Genomic DNA, 19,486 nt, shown 5'->3' with positions numbered 1-19,486 from the left:
AGGGGGATACATGTTTGTGTTTTGACCTTTCTTTAGAGTGTGTGTGTGTGCAGGTGAAAGTACAATCATAAATACACATGTGGTTTAAAAAAAAAAGCAGCTTAATCATACTCTTAACTTCTTCCAGCACATGGGGTTAATCTTATGTGCATGCATGTAGCTTGTGAGATCCTAGCACCCCTGTACGGAGTTGGTTTTCATCTTGCATCCAGTGTGGGTGGGATATGCCATGGCATCCTGTCTCCCTGAATCAGATCAGTGGGTTACAAAATGAAAATTTCCCATTTTTTTTTCTCCTGATAGAGATCTACTACCAACTTTTTACTTCCTGTGCGCAGTCACTAAAAGGTGATGTACTGTATAATAACTGCAGAACACACTACACTTAACACTTCCCTAGCGTCCACACAGGCCAGCAGTGCCATTATAAAGCAGTGGTAATCCATTAAAGTGTCAGAACAGCACATATTTATCATATTCGTTAGGCATAAATGCCAGGACAGCATTGGCCAGTTCAGAACCATAAATTACAAATGTGTGGCTTACTCTCCCAAGCTCTTTGTCTTCCAATGCCAGAACACCAGTGCTCTCTGTAAACAGTTTCACTTTCACAGCAGGAAGTGGATGTGTCGTAGTAAAATCACCTTGAGTCCCCCACCTAAAAAAAAAAACAAAATAATTTCATGTAAATATAAAGGTTAACGCGTGTAGCAGCAGCAGTATGTATGTTAAATGTACAGGTTCTCCTGTCTACTCCACATATCGGAGCTAGACCTGTGTCATCTTGGTGTTTACATCTCCATTCATTCCCTTTTACAGGTACAAGTGCACTGACCGACACAATAAAAGTAACAAATGAAATTTTTACAAAAGCCTGTGTCATCAGACAGAGGTTCCAACTGAATGAAAAATGGCTTGATACCATTGTTGGTCTACATTTAGCATTGTAACTATTTTGGTGTTTGTATAGCCAAACATCTAGGGTTCAGCTGACAGAAGGGAGAGTGGTAAAGTGATTGGGGATGGAGTGGGGCTTATTATAGGAGATTGGTGACACTTTAGCATTTAAGTAAAAATGTGGATGTAGATTGGTCTTTAGTGTCAAGCCTTCATTTCACTTATCTGCAAAACTTGGACATCTTGGAACTTCTCCACTTGGGGCAGTTGTTTATCTCTTGAATGAAACAAGCCTCCATTTTCCATAGGGTAACTATGACCTTAGGCTCAAAGGTGTAGATTCACATGCAACCACATCACACTGAACTGCAAACCATTCTAGTGAATGACTGAGATCATGGCCCCATGAAGCCATGAGAGCAAAATCATCTACAAAGAGCAGAGAGGCAACTAAGAGATTCTCATACTGAATACCCTGCAAACCTCTGCTGCACCATGATATTCTGTCCATAGATAATCGCTGAGTCCCACATCAAATCCTCCTGATTTGTGATTTTATTTTATTTATTTATTTTTATTTTTTTTTAAAAAAACATGAGATTCACCAGTTGAGATGATTTGGCCTTATCATTAAGCATGCCTCCCTTGGAACCAACCACAGAAGGTGTAACAGGTACAACCCACTGAGAAAAGACCAAAAGGTCAGTGCCAGGACATAGTGGAGGGATGACTGCTGCAGGACTCTCTGTGTATTTCCCATGAGGGGCTGCAAGAAGTTGCTGGTAATAGGGAAGTCTGTTGAGCCTGGTCAGCCTTGCTTCTTGTAACCATTACCAGGAAAGGTGGAATGAGAATGATGATGATGAAGACATCCAAAACAATGTCATCTTTGAATCACTTTAGTCATCTTTATAACATTACAGAGCACACGTTTCAGGTTCTTTGGCCTTCAGCAGGGGTACTGTACCCTCAAAGTAGTTTTGTGCAGCATTTCTAAAATTGTGGGTTGTTGCCTCCCCTTTTTTGAATATTCCTACTGTTCCAAACTCAAATGTAAAGTCCTTAATATATACCCTCTCCCTGGGTCAGTTTACAACAGGAACACCAAACTCCATTAAAGTACTGACCCACAAGTTAGGAGATGCATACAATTAACAACTTGAACTTGTCTTTTGCATTAATATAATAGATATGGATAAATTTGTTGGTGTTAAACTGGTTGTCTGTGAGCATTGCTGGATGAAGATTCCTATTGTGCTTTGGCTTTGTGTTTATTTGAATGTTTTCTTTTTATGATCTTCACTAAGATCAAATTCCATGCTATTATCTATCATTTTGTAATAAAGTGTAGTAGAGTAAAGAACAGCATCCAATCTACAGTACATTAAATGTCTCTCCCCATCTTCCTCCAGCTCCGTGAGACTGAGGCCATTAGGCCGTCGTAAAACCAAACCACCTGCCTGCCTTTTTTTTTTTAAAACTCCATTTCATAGCATTTTGTCTTTATTTCTATACCAGTACCAAATAGCATTACATACACCATTTTCTGAACCTGCTTTAACTTCAGTGGGTCATTTTATTATGGTAACGATGGTCACACTGTACATTCTGTTTAATTCTATTCTTCTTTGAGCACTTTGTGTTATGGCTTTTTGACTCAATCAATCCTCTATTTGCTGCATCATGGCGCAGGCCTTACATTCTTAGACTTGCATCAGGGGCAGACAAAAAAAAAAAAGAGAGAAAATTTTTACACTGACTCTAGGACTGTTCAACAAACTTCAAAATTAGGAGATGCTATACCAAGGTTACTTGTACAAACAAATCATAATTAACTGTAGCCAGTAAGTTAAATTTACTTTAATTTATTTTGGTTAACAGGTTAGATTAGGTACTAATTATAATGCACCTATTAATCACATATTGTTAATGTAATAAGGTCTTAACAAAGGGTTCTTTTGGTCTTAATAACACTTCAAAAGTGGCATATGAGGAGCTGGCAATATGCTGGTGGAATGACTTGTGAATATGACAACTTCATTTGGTCCCATTCAGCATTCATTAAGGATTCACAGACCTTTTGCTGTGTATGCAAAATAGAGAGACAGCCCATGCATTCAAAAAGTATTCAGACCCTTCAGTCTTATTTTTTACATTTTTATATGTTGCAACCTAGTGCTTAAATTGTTTAAATTCATTTTTTTCCTCAAACGACAACACTCAACACCCCAGAATGACAAAGTGAAAATAGGACTTTAGAATTTTTTACAAATGTATTAAAAGAAAAAAACCCAGAAATATCGCATTGGCAGTAATGCCAATTAAAGAAACGGTGTGAGGAGCCCGGAGAAGGACCCACCGGAACACTGGGGTAACATGCTAGCCGCACTGTGCCAACATATGAACTGACATGTGCCAGAACATACCATACCATTTTCCAAGCCTGCTTAATCCTTTGCAGAGTCGCTGGAGAGCTGGGGACTAACCCAGCAAGTAAGGCACAAGACTGAAACAATCCCTGTAGAGGGTGCCAGTACATCACAGGGTGAACACCCTCACACACACAACAGCCAATTTTAGCATTGCCAGTCCACCTAACCTGCATGTCTTTTGTCTGCGTGAGGAAACCAGAGCACCTGAAGGAAACCCACACAGACATGGGCAGAATATACAAACTCTATGTTAACCCTGGTCACCTTACTGCGAGGCAGCAGTGGTATCACTGTGCTGCCCTGTGCCCGAATATACAGCCCCAATTGATTTTTAGGAGGCAGAAACGTGCCATTGTTGCTTTTGATGTTTCACCAGTGTACATTTTTATTTCCACTATAAGTTGGCTAGGAATGTGATTAGGGCATACAGATTTATGTGCCACTCAGCATCTAGAACTGCTTGTGCCCAGGCTGTGCACCCTTATTTCTGCTTTATCCACCAAATGAGATAATGTTTTAATGAAGTTGTTTATTTTTAGATTTCCTGTGTGAAACCACAACCTCGGTGAACACCACACCTGAGAAAAAGTGACAGTCTATAAGGAATCAATGTGATGGAGAGAAATTTAGAGGCATCAGTCATGTTGTTCGCATAAAAAAAACATCCATGCCATTGGATTTGCTGGGAAATGAAGGCTGGCATGATGTCATTCGTTGCTAAGGCAACAGCCTGTGCAAGGCCATGCTTCAAGCCACAGAGACATTTGTATTCATACCCAGCCGTCTTTCCTGGGCGGACTAAATTCCAGATGAACAGCTTTGATTAAATTAGCGAGCATGGCTAGTAAAAGGACATATGTCATTGGAAGGAAGGCTAATGAAGGCCGGATGATTGTGTTGGTATTATATCTAAACCTTGAAAAATGGCTGCCAAAAAGCCATCAGTTCAAGCCTTTCATCTTTATATCTCCAGTTTCCATCTTCTTGGTGTTTCTTTGTTGCTGCATTCTGATCTCTATGCCAGGTCAGTTCCAATTTATAAAAAAAAAAAGTAGCCACACCAAGCATAAGCTCAAAAAATCATAAAGTTCACCTGTGAAAAATACAAATGGCTTACTTCAAGTCTGACATTTTACATATTTTTATCCCAACTCAAAACAGATTAAAATTTTTTCACAATTATGAAAGTTGGCAAAAAATAGTCTTCATGCCTAACCTTCTAAGATGCCATGCAGCAGGGCTTTGCTGTTTCCTTAATTGAAATGCAGATGTGAAAGGCGTTACATAAAATGCACAGTGGATTCACAAAGTATTCAGACCCTCAAACACCTTGCTTCACAATAGGGATAATATTAAGCAGGTGTCGAGCAGTGCCTGTTTTTCACCAGATGTAGTGCTTGAAGTTCTGACCAAAGAATTTGTTTTTTGTCTCCTTAGACCAAGAATCTTTTCCCTCATGTTCTTAGAATACTTTGGCTACGCAAGAGTGGTATCCATCTGGCCACTTTACCATAAACACCTGATTGATGGAGCGCTGCTTAGATGGTGGTCCATTCTGCAGATTCTCAGATTGCAACAGGTTACTTCTCTTAGAGTGACCATGGAATTCTTAGTCACCTGCCTAACCAAGGCCCTTTTTGCACAGTTACTCAGTTTGGCTTGATAGCCAATTTTAGCCAGAGTCCTGGGGCCTCATGTATAGTGCCGTGCGTAGAACTCCCACTATAACATGGCGTAAGCACAAAAGCGGGAATGTGTGTGCACACAGAAAAATCCAGATGCAGGAATCTGTATGTACACAAACTTCCACTACATAAATCCCGATCAGCGTGAAAAGTAATGCACGTGCACGCACCTGCTGTCCCGCTCCAACTCTTCCCAGAATTACGCCTCTTTGAATATGTAAACCAATATTAATTGCCCTTAAGCTCAGTGTTCTGTGAAAAGACAATGGCAAAACCACAAGGAAAATAGAACAATTTCAGTGAATACCAAGTGGAGGCAAGGAAAAACGTACTATTTGTTGGTTTAAACAGTGGTATAATCAACAAAAGGAAGCTGATCGAGTGACATAGCGTATCAGAGAAACTCGACAGCTCAAGTTCACAAAGTCGCACGGTGCCGAAATAAAAAAGAAGTCGCATATCAAAGTTGCTGTGAAAAGGCGAGTCGTGGCCCACCGTCTGAGTGTCATATGAAAGTTTATTAAGGTACAGAGAAAAAAAGGCGCACAGTGGGGAAGAAGCACGAAATGTCAACTTTAATCTCGAAATTTCCACTTTAATCACGTAGTTTATTTTGTCATTAAAGTAGAACATCATAAACTTAGTCGTAAAATCGTTTAATTTACTAGTTTCTCAAATCCCAGCGTAACTAAAGTAGTACGTTAAATGCTTTGTTTTGTATTTGATCTTCTATATGCTCTATGTGTGTGAATCACTACGTGCTTCTTAAACCGTCTTTCTCTTCCTCCGACAGGACACAGAGTCCATTGCATTCATATTACAGCTCTCTGAATAACTAAAATACTGAGATGTATACATGATATCATTTTCATGATGAAAGGAGTTAAAGCACGTTATTAAACATGGGAACACGGTGGCACAGTGATTGTGCGTAACCTTTGATGAAATAATTTATTGCAGCAGTACTGTCTCTTTCAAACGTACTAACCTCCAATTCCTTTCCGTCCTTTTCTTCCTCCAAATACCCAATCGCCACACAATCAACTCTGTAATGGACGTTAAGCCATCTGTAAACTTATAACGCAGATTCTTCAAAACTTTTAAGGAACATTGAAATGTCTTCGTAGTACATGTTTAATTATTCTATCCTTCACACCAGTCCCAGTGAAGCATACAGTGCGAGGCAGGAACAATACGTGAACGGAGCGCCAGATCCTTGCTAGCATAGCGACACTGTGTCCTTTAATTATTAACAATATAGATTATTTAAAGTTAGTTTTATCTGTATAATAAACATATTTTTATGCATTTCATCTTAAAAAATGATATTGTTATCATATGTAAATACACGCTTTATAAAGTGGCTCAGGTTGTGCAATATTATAACTGTATCGCAAGTTTACAGTGAGGTAATTGTACTTATAAGTGCAAACAATTCTACAAGGTGCAGTTGATGGAGTGATAGTGTGCATTTAGAGCTGTTGGGATGAAACTCTTTCTGAACCGCGATGTCCGTACAGTAAAGATTTTGAAGCGTTTGCCATGTGAGAAGCAGTTCATAGAGGAAGCATGGCAGAGGCAGCGTCTGCTTGATGCTGTATACCGATAATTCTCTTTCCGATCAGCTGCTCCGAGTGGTGCAGTGAGAGTAATATGGAAAAAGATGATCCGCTGTGCCAACCCCTAACGGGAGCAGCTGGAAGAAGAAGTTGCAGTGAGAGTAACAACACTAAAGCAGCTATGGTATTTAGAGTAGTTTGATCATTCTATGGACCATTATATTGTTACTGGTTAATTACAATCAGATGCCTTAAAATAATAAACAATATGTGGTTAATTTCAGGGTATTTAAAAAGCTGCGTCAGTAATGTGGATCTGAAAAAGAAAGATAAACCACACAGTAACAACAGCATTGCTTTGACGCTGGGCGCCGGCAGTTTGCAAAACCGAGTGGAGAACTTGCGTACGACATGGTATGAGGTACAATGGAAATGTGCGTGGCTTTATGCCAAGTTTAGGTTTTATACATCACGATTTGAATGTGGAGACGTTCTTGCGCAACATTTCTGTGCGTATGTACTGCTTATACGTGAGGCCCCCGGTGGTTCCAAACGCCCTTCAATTCACAATTCTTGAGGCCACTGTGCTCCTGGGAACACTCAACGCTTTAGAAATGGTTTGATCTCTTTGCCCCAATCTATACCTGAGCATAATGTGATCATGGAGGACTACAGAGAGTTCCTTGGATTTCATAGCTTGTTTTCTGTCCTGACATGCAGTATGAATTTGTACACAGGAACACGTGGACCTTTCTAAACAATGTCCAAGCAATTCATTTTGCCACAAATGGACTCCCGTGAAGTTCTGGACACATCTCAAGGAGAAATAAAGCCAACAGGGGGCACCTAAGCACAATTTGGAGAGACGTAGCAACAGGTCTGAATATTTCTAGGGATGAGAGATTTCAGTTTTTAATTGTTAGTAAATTTGTACACCTTTCTGAAAACATTTCACTTTATCATTATAGGTTACTGAATATAGATCGATTTGCAGAAATTGCATATTTGTCAATTTTAAAATTAAACCTACAACCTAAAAAAGTGTGTAGAAAGTGAATATGTCTGAATACATTCTGAGTCCACTATAGATAGATTGAAAATATATAATAGACTGATGGATATGAAATTTTATATATGATGGATAAGTAAATAGATACAGAAATGACTAGGTGGTTGTTGTTAATGTATACATCACTGTGATAGTGTGTTTTTTTTTTTTGTTTTTTTTTTATTATTATTATTTAGTCAGGCATACAAAAATGCGACATAAAAATATAGGGGCAACTTCAGAAAAAGCAACATGTGTACTTTACAGCCAGCATGAGGCTGAACTATGGAAGTTTCTAGAACATTACATGAGCTTTCATAATGTAATATGAGACTGAAGCGGGTTTAGCCATCAATTCAGTTGGAAAATGAAACTAGATTCTGTATTTCTGCCAACAGAAAATGTATGTACATTAGTGCAGATTAATCTTCATATTTTTGAACATATATATTGCCCACTTGGATGATTTATTTGAGAAAATGGACTTTAGGAATAATAAAAAAATTGGCACTCTGTGGGAGAAGTTGAAAGTCTGCCAGTGGAGAAAGGACTGATGATAAGTACTTCACTTACTTTGTAACTACTTTTACTTTGTGAATCCACTCATGAGAAAATGTGGGTTGGTCTATGGACTTCTTTCAGCTATTTCAGTCGTTGAAGAAAGTAAATCAACATTCATGCAAAAAGGAGTATGTTTTCCTAGTGTTTTAATTTTCTAGCAGTTTTGGGCTGGGATGTCATCTCGGTTTTGTTGTGGGCCAAAATAACACTTAAACATGGGCCAGAATATATCTACAAACATCTACTGGCTCATTTTCTTTACAAACACGCATGCATTACATCATAATCTTATATTCTACCTCACGTCTCCTTTGAAACTGTCTTTCCTCTTTATCAGCTTTTCTTTTCTTGAACTCTGCTGCTTATTAGGAAAGTTACCAGCTATTTGAATAATTATTTGCATTTATCAGTAACCTGAAATAAAAGTGTCCAGTAAGTGAATCTATATACGGACTCACTCATCAACAAAAACACTATTTCACATTTAGTTAAAACGTTAAAATTTTCAGGATTTGTACATCTGAGGCAGTAATTATCCACTAAGAGAATATTTCAGTGTATCACTATTTAGGGGTAAAAAACACCCCTGCAATAGAAATACTAAATATTCCATAATCTAAAAAATGCTTTGACTGATTCCATTAAAATTTAATGACATTACAGAAAAAGAAAAATTAGCTGACATGTTTTTTATTTGTCAATAATAATACTGTACTGAGTATGGCATATTAACATGCTGTATCCTTTTTTGGCTCAGCTCTGAGGTGAAACCGAAACACATACAGTACCACTCGGCTGTGTGCGACTTTCTAATTTATACAAATGAAGGCTACTAGCAGAAGGGATTGGAGGGGCGCACAATGAGCAGCACTAACCAATGTGGTGCACAATCAAGTGAAGAAGGTAAAAGTCATGGCTTGTTATGTAGTATGAAGAATAAGTCAGAGGAATGTTCAGTGAGGCTCAAATAAGATTTGGTTATCAAGTGCTCTATTAGACTTGAGTCTGCGTACCACCTACTGTGGCTATGAGCACAACTGTTGGAGTCATAGTACATTTAAAGGGTTAAAACAATCCCCAATGTAGAAAACGTTCAGTTCATTGCATGGACCATGTATATCAGCAGCCTATAGACATCATTGCTGTTTGTAATAAGTCAAAGTAAAACAAGCTGAACTATATTATCTAGCTATGGCTTTTGGAATAAATCCATACTAATAAAGTTTAAAAAAAAAAAATCAACAAAAAATAGATTAAACATACAACTGATGTAAAACACAAAAACAAATGCATGAGTAAACAATGTAAACAAATGAAAATCATAAACATCTAACAATAATAATAATAATACTATCATACTGAATCCCCCCACATTACAAGAGAACATTGTGAGAACTGGTGATTTAACTCAAAAACAAATTCTTGAGTGAAGGAATTAAAAACACACATCTGAACCTGAGTTTAATTCATTTGGCATTACTGATACATATGCAGTGTGCATAGCAGAGTTAGATTTAAGGTTTGCTCTACTTTCTATTTGATTGTCCATTGTTTTCAATTTTGTAAGATTATCTGAGGTTTATTTCACCTCTTTTATAGTTCCTCACTTTTCTCGGAGGTAAACTGTTGCCTCCATATCGTGGGCCTCTTTCAGTTTGTATACTGTTTTGCTTTTCATCTAAACCATCTAAAACTTTGTAATGGTGCCAAGTTAATAGATCAACATGTTACATTAAAATCTGATTGAAGCTAACATTTTTGCAGGATGTCCTACAGTATAGATATATACAGTATATACGTGGCACTCTCCAACCGACTCCTTGCTTGCTTTGGAGAAGGCAGCTCGAGTGTTCACTGCCCCTCTCCCACATCATGGGCTCTTGTCCATTAGGCGATGGTCCAGGCAACACAGAGGTGACCTACTGCTCTGCGTCCTTCCTGTGTCCAGTGGGCATGTCATGCCTGCGAGTAGCGTGGCGGGGTCTTCAGTGCTCGGATACTCGTAGCTCGCATGGCTGTCAGCTTCCTTGGGAGCTCAGAGCTACCAAAACATCCAACACAACAGGCAGAGGCATAAGTCCCAGCACAACTCGGGCTTTATTTTAGTGGGGTATTGCTTTTCTTTTGCTCCCCACCTTATTCAGCATGGTAAAAAGCACCAAGCACAATAAATAGGCACACCGCACTTCTCCTTTTCTCTCTCTCTCCTTTCGCCTCCACTCCTCCTGGCATGCTTAGTCCACTTCCTCCCGACTCTGGCTCCTCGAATAGAGTGAGGCAGCATCTTTTATGTTACAAGTGGGAGTGTTTCAGAAGGCTCATCAGGCTTAACTGGAACTACTCCCAGGTGAGATGGAAACTCAAAGTAGGGTTCTATAGCTTCCCCTGGCGGCACCCACAGAACCCAAAAAGGGCTCCGCCAAACTCCAACTCGTAACGTACCCTGTGGGAATCAGTGCTGCCACAACTGCCCAGGAAAGCTGCCCTCTAGTGTCCCGGGGAAGGTAGTGCCTTGTGGATGCTCTCTCCCCCAGTCCTTATATTCCGGCATCCTGGCTGGGTAATGGCCGTGGCCTCACATCACAATATATGCATTCAAAATTCACACTATTCCTACTAATTACCCACTTCAGTTCAGACCATTACAGCTTCCTATAAAATTGTGGTTTCAACAACCATCAATAGAATCCAAGGTCAGTCACTAGGAAAAGCAAGAATTGATGCATGGCAGGAATGTTGTACTCGTGGGTAATTGTATGTAGCACGTTCAAGAGTAGTGAGCTGCACTGAACTAATCACACTAGCTCCAGATAAAAACATAAAAAAAATATAAATATTGTGTACAGAAAAGTACCCACAGATATACTGATGGCACTATGACTGAGGCCCATTGTCTTACAAAATTCCAGTTAGTAGTAGTAATAATAATAATAAAATAATGGTGCCTCATGGATGCAGCATCCCAAGTTCAAATCCTGCTCTCGGTCATTTGCTCGTTTCCCCTGTGCCTGTGTGAACTGGCCTCCAAGCATTCCTGTTTCTAACCAATCCTGCCCCCAAGGCCCTGAAGACATGAATGTAAGGTTGTCTGGCGATTCCCAATGGGCCAGTGTGTGATATTTTGTTTTTGTGTGTTTCCTACAAATGACTGGCACCTTGTCAAGGGCTGCTCCCTACCTTTCACTCAGTGATGCCAGGATAGGCTCCAGCCCTGCATAACCCTGAGAATGCTATGCCAGTAATGATTCTTTAGGTTATGAATGAGCTGTTTTCTTGTCGGTATTCTTTTCACAATATACAAGGAGGATTTTTCCAAAAAGCGGTATTACAGTTTTTGTTAAATCTTTCAATATTATTTGAAACTTTTGTAGAGTACCTTGTTCTGAATGGATACAACGCCAAGATAAATGAGACTGTACTTGTCACTGTGTCATGTTGCCCTGTGTATGCATCTAATATGTACAAAGAAGTGATTTTCAGCTCAACTCTGTGCTGAGACAGGAGCCAGCAGTAATGTAAGAGAACAGAAGCCTCCTTTCATATTGAAAATAAGTTCGGAATACAACTCTCCATCATTTTGCCAAATTAAAAAATCAAGCAGAGCAGCAGAAATTATTTTGCGAAAGTTTCTTGCTGACACAGTGTTATCCATGAGGAATCTTTTGCACATCCTTATGACTGAGCAAGGAATTTCAAGTTTCCTCTTCTTTATTTTTTAAGTAACTGAGTCAGTTTAAACTCCAAGGCCCCAGTGAAGAGATGAGCACTGTCAGTTCCTGCTCCACGGCCAATAAGAAGGTTATACTTAGAGCAGATGATGTCCTTAGCACATTATTTCTTAATTTCTTAACCTTGTGTGACAGAGCTTCTAGAGGTGCAGCAAATCTGTGGAAGATTCATTGAGTTTATTACATTAAGTACTGTGTGGAGTTGGCATGTGCTTCCCAGGTCTGCTATGCATGAATTTTTCTTCAGTTATTCTGGTTTATCTCCCATATGTATGATGTAGATAAGGGGTACTAAATTGGGCCAATGTGTGTCTGTGTGTGAGCATAATGGATGCTTTACTCCCTAATTTCTACACAAAGCACATGCCAGACATTACTGGTTAGGTGTTTTTTTTTTTTTGTGAGCGCGAGGAGACTGTTTTTTTTTAGCAAAAAATCAAAAAAGGAAAGAAACGGTAAAAAAGAAAAAATATGTCTTTAGTAAGAAAAAGAAAAGAAACATTCAACACAGTGTGATCAGCAAGAGCTTGTTTCCAAGTAGAAAAGAGTAAATTGCCCGTTATTTGTTTGTTAGGCAGCAAAGATTTGAAAATACTAAATAGAAATTATACTAATAATAATTAAAGAATAGAAATAAGCTAGGATCAATTACATGATACTTAGTTGGTATCATGTAATTCTTAAAAAAAAAAAAAAGTTTCTTATTATATTTTTGATTTACCATTTCAGAAAATGTGCAAGCAAAATATGTGCTGCAGTCCCTGATTTTTAAAAATGCTACTTCTGATGCAGCATTTTATCATGTAAAGCACATGCCAATGAGATGCAAATATGACTTCATCAGGGTGGCAATGAATAAAATGACTAAAGCAATGATCAAATGTAATTTTAGAAGAAAATATGAAAAAAGACTTCAAAATAATACAAAAATGTCTTTAACCTGTTGGGAATCCTTACCTGTTACATGACATTCTCACAGCCACTTAACTCAATACAGAGCAGCAATATGAGTCACTTTGGACTTTAAGGGTGAGATGACCATGGCGGTTTCTGCTCAGTGACTACAAATATGCAGTCATGCAGCATTTGGCACAAGGCAGGAACCTAATGTTAGTCTGTCATTCACTCTTCATTTCTTTTGGATGCTTTTCCTTTTGGAGCATAGGATGGTGAAGTGACTTTCTCATAGTCGCACAATGTCAATAGTGGGGTTTGAACCCACAGCCTCAGGGTTTGAAGTCCAAATCTTTAACTCCTATAGGAGGTCCTTGGTAAATCCAACTCCAACAGCCTCCAGATGTGGAATTTGAAACCACAAAGCTGAATCCATAATGCAGCAGCCCTAACTGCTGTACCCTAAGAAATATCTATCACAGCAAATCTACAGTATATCCAAGAAAATTGTTCAGCAACAATTGAAAAAGAAAGAAAAATGGGGTTTTCTGACTTGGCTTAGCTGGTTTTTAGATTAGAAAATTCTATAGAATTGAAAGAATTTGGTGTCAATTTGATAGTAGAGTTTAAGTTTGTTTAGCTTACAGAAGTAATCAATCATCTAAGGAAAAAAGTAAAGGATTACAATGTTTACATTTTTAATACACTTAATTGTAATAGCTGTATATTCACTTATTTTGACCAGTTTCATTATCACAAATCTAAAATCTATATTATCTTTTTGTGCTGCCAGCCATGCACGTGCTCTCCTCCAACAGATTTAAATAGGATGAATGTCAATGTATGTAAAACAGGGTGTGCAATATTATTAGAGAGATGGAGTTTCCAGTTCCAGATTATTAGCATTCAGCCAGGGTTATTGCCCTGTCATACATTTTGTTCTTGTTTTTAATGTTTTCATTGTTATTTACTTAAGTTTCATTGTTTCTGTTTTCTATTTTCTTTCATGTAAAATATTTTTTTCTCATCTTACTTTCTTTACTTATGTAATGTTTAAATATTCAGTTTCTATGTGTAAATGGGTATTTTCCTATGCCCCCTTTTATTTTGGAGGTGAGCCACCCTGGCATCACCATTCCTGTGCCTTCCTCTGCCTGTTTTGCTTAAAGCTGAGAGAGCTCAGGTGTGGTGCATTGTACTTTGTTTGGAGTCTTATCTGGTTGATTTTCTTTTTGGTAACTTGCATTCATTAGAAATGATCATAATATTAATTAATGATAATAATCCAATTAACTATGGTATATATTGTTTTAGTTGATTGATGTATGGAAAATGTATGATAAGGTGTAATGTAATTAAAGTTAGCTTTATTATCATTTATTGACTTTTCTGTTTTTGGATGATGTTTCGCTCTGTTTTTGGCATTTCTCTTGCTGGATTTCATATTTGGACTTGTTTGCTAAAGATTGTTTTGGCAATTTTGCTTTTTCCAATACATATTTCTTTATTACAGTGGCGATTTGGTAGCTTACAGCCTTGCAGTAAGGAGATGAGGGTCTGTGTCCTGGGACCTCCCTGCGTTTACAGATTCTCCCTGTGTCTTCATTTGTTTTCTCTGGGTACTCCGGTGTCCACCCACAGAGGAAAGACATGCAGGTTAGGTGTACTGTCAGTGCTAAATTGGCCCTAGTGTGGATATGTGTGTATGTTTGTTCATCCTGTGATGGACTAGCGCCTTGTCTGGGGATTTTTCCGGCCTTGCACCCTATGCTTTCTGGGCTAGGCTTTAGCCCCCCGTGAACCTTCTCAGGACTAAGTAGGCTTAGAAAATGGTATGGTACATTTTATATTATACAGATCTCCTTGATCTTGTTTCTTCAACTAAAGGTTTTTATAGTTTCCTTTATTTGAAAGAGATCTTTTGATATTTTGGGTGCTTTAAGTATATTTTTGAGGCTTAAACCCTTTCAAAAGGCCAGTGGACATAGGGCTGAGCCCTTTGAGTGAGGCCTTTTCCAGGCAGGCATAAGCATGAACAGTGAAGACTTTTGGAAGCCTTTCATCCCTTTCTTATTATGGTTCCAAGTCAGAATACAGATGTCCCGTTTCCAAATGGCAGCTCCTAATTTTTTTTTCTCCTGGTTTTAAACTTTGCCTTAATTATTGTTATGTAATATTAATAAAGTGTATGCATGGAACATGTTTGTGTAATTATGCGTATGGTAATAGGAAATGAAATGGAGGGTATGTGCATGCATAAGGAGGGTGTATGCATATATGTGTAGCATGTTTGTGCGCGTGTTTGTATATGGGATGTTTCTGTATATGTGCATGGGACTAAATGTGTGCATATGAGAGGTTTCCATGTGTGGGCATGTGTGCTCGTGCTTTGCATGAGTCTTACAAGACTCTGACGTATGTTTGTTAATAGGATATGTGAAAGTATGTGTATGTCTATGCTTGTGTGTGTTTGTGTATGAGATGTGGATGAGTATGTGATGCACCCATGTATGTATATATGTGTGTATGTGTACACGACTTATCAATTAACTTACTCAGTCAGTGCCCTGAGGCTTGAACAGCAGATATCAAGAGCAGTAATAAGTTATAATCAGCCCAGCCCTCCTCTGCAGAATTAGTTGACTAAAGCTCTTCATGTTCTTTCTAATGAGTATCTGCATTTGTCCTGTGTTAGCATGAGGGAGAGAGGAGAGAATGTTGGTGAGAAATGAGCAAATATTGACCAGATTAGCAGATGCATGCAGCTGTTCTTCAGTGCATGCTCTCTACTTGAAAAAGTGAGATGGAGGAATTAACAGGTTTGTTAACAAATCCAGTGTATAACTCAGTAAGCAAAATAAATAGATGAGAATGAACTGCTTGTCTGGGATTAAATGGAGTTTAAAAAGCCAAACATTTTCCCTGGGTTTTAATCTCTACCCCACTGCTATTTTTATTACTATAAATGAGGTTGGAAAGCCCAATAATTATTATTATTATAATTTAGCAGTGATTGGTGATGCTGCTTCACAGCCACAAGCACCTGGGTTTGATTTTTTTTCCTTCCTGCTCATAGTCCATGCGGTTTGTATTTGGGGCAAATGTGAGAACCAGGGAAAGATGGAACACCAGTCCATTGCAGGTCAGCCTCAGTCAAACAATTCTTCTAAATCATGGTGGGCCAATTTAATGGCACTAGTTAACCACCTTTGTGGAAAAATTCATGCTGGAATGGGCACAATTATACAACTTTACATAGACAGTCACCTGGAAGAGAATCAAACCCTGGTTCCTAGAAAGGTGAGGCAGTAGTATCAATGAGTGTGTCAGTGTGTGCCTCCTGTAATCGGCTGTCCTAGTCTCAAAATACGCATAAAGGGAGGAGTTTGTTAAATTACCTCATGAAGAGAAATTAGGACCTTCGATGCATTTTGCACTTCATGTATTGTTATCATTTCAGTACCCTAGGTCACCTAACTCCACATTTCAGATGTTATGTTAGAAACCTCATATTGACTCTGATTTCAAATTTGATAAGCAGTTAACAGTAAACAGTAGTTAAAAGTAGCTTTTTCCAGCTTAGGACCATTACTAAGGTAAAGCTACTTCTGTCTTTTAATGATTTGAAAAAGTGTGTTAAGGTTTGTTTTTTTTTTGTTGTTTGTTTGTTTCCCTTCTTATTTTATCCCAATTAGATTTTAGTATTTTCCTCTATACTGTTGTTTACCCCTTATCTCAGTTCCACCTTCAGTTAGTTTAAAATACTACTGCCCAAGTTTTGACTGACACTAAAAAGACATCACGTATGTATGTTAGATTCTCTCCATTGGCTTTCTGTAAAGTTACATGGGTCAGCTGCAGCTTATCCTGCTTATCTCCTCTGTTCCAACTTACCCACTGGGTTTCTCGTGTCCTCTGACCAATTCTGATGCTCACTTATTTTCATACCTGAAAAGTACCAGTTTAGAGTCTCCACTCCCCTTATCTTTTGGGTATGGGATGGAAACTTGCATTGGCAGAAGGTGCAGTCTTCACACAAACCATGCCTGAGCACATGGTTTGAAACCAAACTTCTGGATCTATGAGGCAGCAGGTCTATCCACTGTGCCACTCAGGTTTATAAAATGGACAGATTGTATTACTCGCTGTAAAGGATGTTGCTCAGTATTACAGTTCTGTCAAGTAATTTCGCCTGCCTTTGCTTTTACTGCAGAAATATGGAAACAATTAGGCAAATATTTTACCCTAAATTGGCTTATGGATGACTTATGGTTTGAAAAATGCACAAGTACACTGTGTCGATGAAACAATGTAATATTTGTGTGGAGTCAGCATGTTTGCCCTGTGTTCTGATGGTTTTTCTCTCAAGCATACCAAACATGTGCAGGTTAGTTTGACTGGTGAATTTGTTAATTCTGTATGAACGAGTAGACCCCGTCATGAACTGGATCCCATAATGGTTTTGCTGCTTCCTTGTCCCCAGTGTTTTCCGGATTTGACCTTTGTGACTCATAACTGCATGAGCAGCTTAGATAAAATGATAATGGTTTTTTTAAAACAACATTAGAAGATCAGTTTTGTGGGCACTGTGCACAAAGCAGAAAAACTTCCAATGCTAAAAGTTTTAATTTTTTGTTTGTATATATTTCATTCTGTCTTTATTTCATGGTATGATTCCCTCCGTGGAGGAGCATTAAGTATATGTCATACCGCCAAAGCTGAAAAATTAGATGTTTTACTGGAAGGTTCTTTCAAGGAGAACTGCTGGCTGCAATATGGAGTAAGATTTGGAATTTAAGCCACAAGTAGAACTAGAAAGTTACAGATATGTTGTTCTGGGGGGAACTATTTGATACTGAATGAAGTATGAATAACCAAATAATCATCATTACCATTCAACTCTCAGCATTACAAACAGTCTGACTGTCTATGGCTGCTTTACAAGTACAGAGATGTGGTACTATTGTTCTTCTTAAACTGCTGTATTTTGTAACCTTAAGTATATAGGAAAGGAAAAACAGGAAATGTCACTCTTGGGTCACTGAGTGTCTGGCTGATGACAGATCACCTCAATGTCCAAAGAGGCTCTCATCTAGATATGTTCAATCATCTGCTTCTAAAATTTATAGACCTTCATGTCCAGGTTTAGGGAGATAAGCAGGGTGGCAGACCAAAATAAGTCTCTAGATACTGTTTTTAAAAGAAATGACTGCATTGAAAAAGTTACAGGCAGTGCAATAAAATATTTTAATCGGTTCATGAAATCCTAGGAGACAGATTCGATAAGATAAAGTGAAGTCTTTATGTTGGAGATTATATTTATTTAAAGTTCAGTAAAGTGACATACAGCCTTTATTTAATACAACATGGCATAATAAAGTTAGGATAAGTCTTGAATGTGCACACTGCACTGTGTTCCTTGGAAGACTATAGATTGCTTCTTATTCTTTCATTTGTGGCCTAATTAACATGCCAGTTGTTCCTTGGGTGAACGGCAAGAGGTGATTACTAAGTGATTTTCTCGGAAGCAGTCATCAGTTAATGACTACATGGAATCAAATTCCGCAGTGATGGAGGTGTTTTGTTCGCAGTGTGTCCATGCACTGGTCATCCTTTGACTGGACTAATGCAGGACTCTCAAACAGTACCATTACATACACTGGCACTAGGTGCCATACTGGATGGTGATTTATGTTTTGTGGGAATTCTTTAAGGCATTGAATTCAGCATGGGTTCTGGTCCTTGCTGACTCGATCCTACAGATTTTTTTGGCTCCCGAAAAAGCTGTAGTAGAGACCAGTGGACTTTGCAAAGCACTGTCATTAACCTAAGATACTGTTCTGTTCACAAAACCAGCCTGAGATGATGCCTGTTTTGTGACAAGTCGTGTGTCTATTTTAAATGGGAGAAACTGTGGCCATATGTCCATCTCTCTCCCTCATGCACACATACTGTACATACTGATTCCCTATTGTTTCTCAAATAACTCTCTCCCTTCTAAGAGAATCTCTTTCCTATGTCCATGAGTCCCTGCCAGAACTTCTATTACAAAACTCCAGTAGTCCCATTCAGTACAGTTAAGATTTGCAGATGCTTATTCTCACAACATAGGGTGTTAGGTCAGAACCAGCTCTGGATGAATTGGTATACTGAAGATACTTAGTGGGGACAAATAGGAAGTGAATTCAAGATGGGCACTTCAAAGAAAAGGTTAGGAGACAAAACTGCTGAGGCACGTAGTTGAATTTGAAATGCCAGTGGCTCTTTAGGTGCATTTGTATGAAATGAGGAAGCAGCTATTGTTATCGCTAGGTCTCTGTCTGTCCATCACTTTTTCTGTCTGCATAAAACAATCTCCCAGTGAAGAAATTTTGTTGAAATTTGTTGTTTTTTTTTCAGGTTTCTCAAATATAGCACACTATACTATTGTTTTTAAAATTTCTTAGCGTTTCATTTAAAAAGTTTTAGCAAAGTTTCGAAATCGTATCTTAAAATGGAGAAATTTTATGTGCATCTTCAGAAATTCTGTTGAGAGAGACGTTGTTTTAGCTTATATATTTTCTTTTTTTTTACATGTCTGATAGCCTCTCCTCATGGCAACATGGATCTCTAGTTCAAGTTACTGAAATGGCAGCAGAGTCACAGACTTTAAGATATGTCCTGCATCGGATTAATCTTTCAA

General features: G+C 38.4%; 1 protein-coding gene across 16 annotated transcripts in view; it reads right to left on the bottom strand.

Moving 5' to 3' along the window:
• Positions 1-19,486, bottom strand: part of cadpsa (Ca2+-dependent activator protein for secretion a) — a 364,578-nt gene that overhangs the window by 189,740 nt on the left and 155,352 nt on the right. For all 16 annotated transcript variants that reach the window (XM_039771426.1, XM_039771431.1, XM_039771437.1 and 13 more), the window contains exon 7: positions 547-658. In XM_039771426.1, the coding sequence (XP_039627360.1) occupies positions 547-658 (112 nt within the window). The remainder of the gene's footprint in view (positions 1-546; positions 659-19,486) is intronic.

Source organism: Polypterus senegalus, chromosome 12, assembly GCF_016835505.1.
Source record: "Polypterus senegalus isolate Bchr_013 chromosome 12, ASM1683550v1, whole genome shotgun sequence".
NCBI lineage: Eukaryota > Metazoa > Chordata > Cladistia > Polypteriformes > Polypteridae > Polypterus > Polypterus senegalus.
This window is presented reverse-complemented; position numbering and strand designations above follow the sequence as displayed.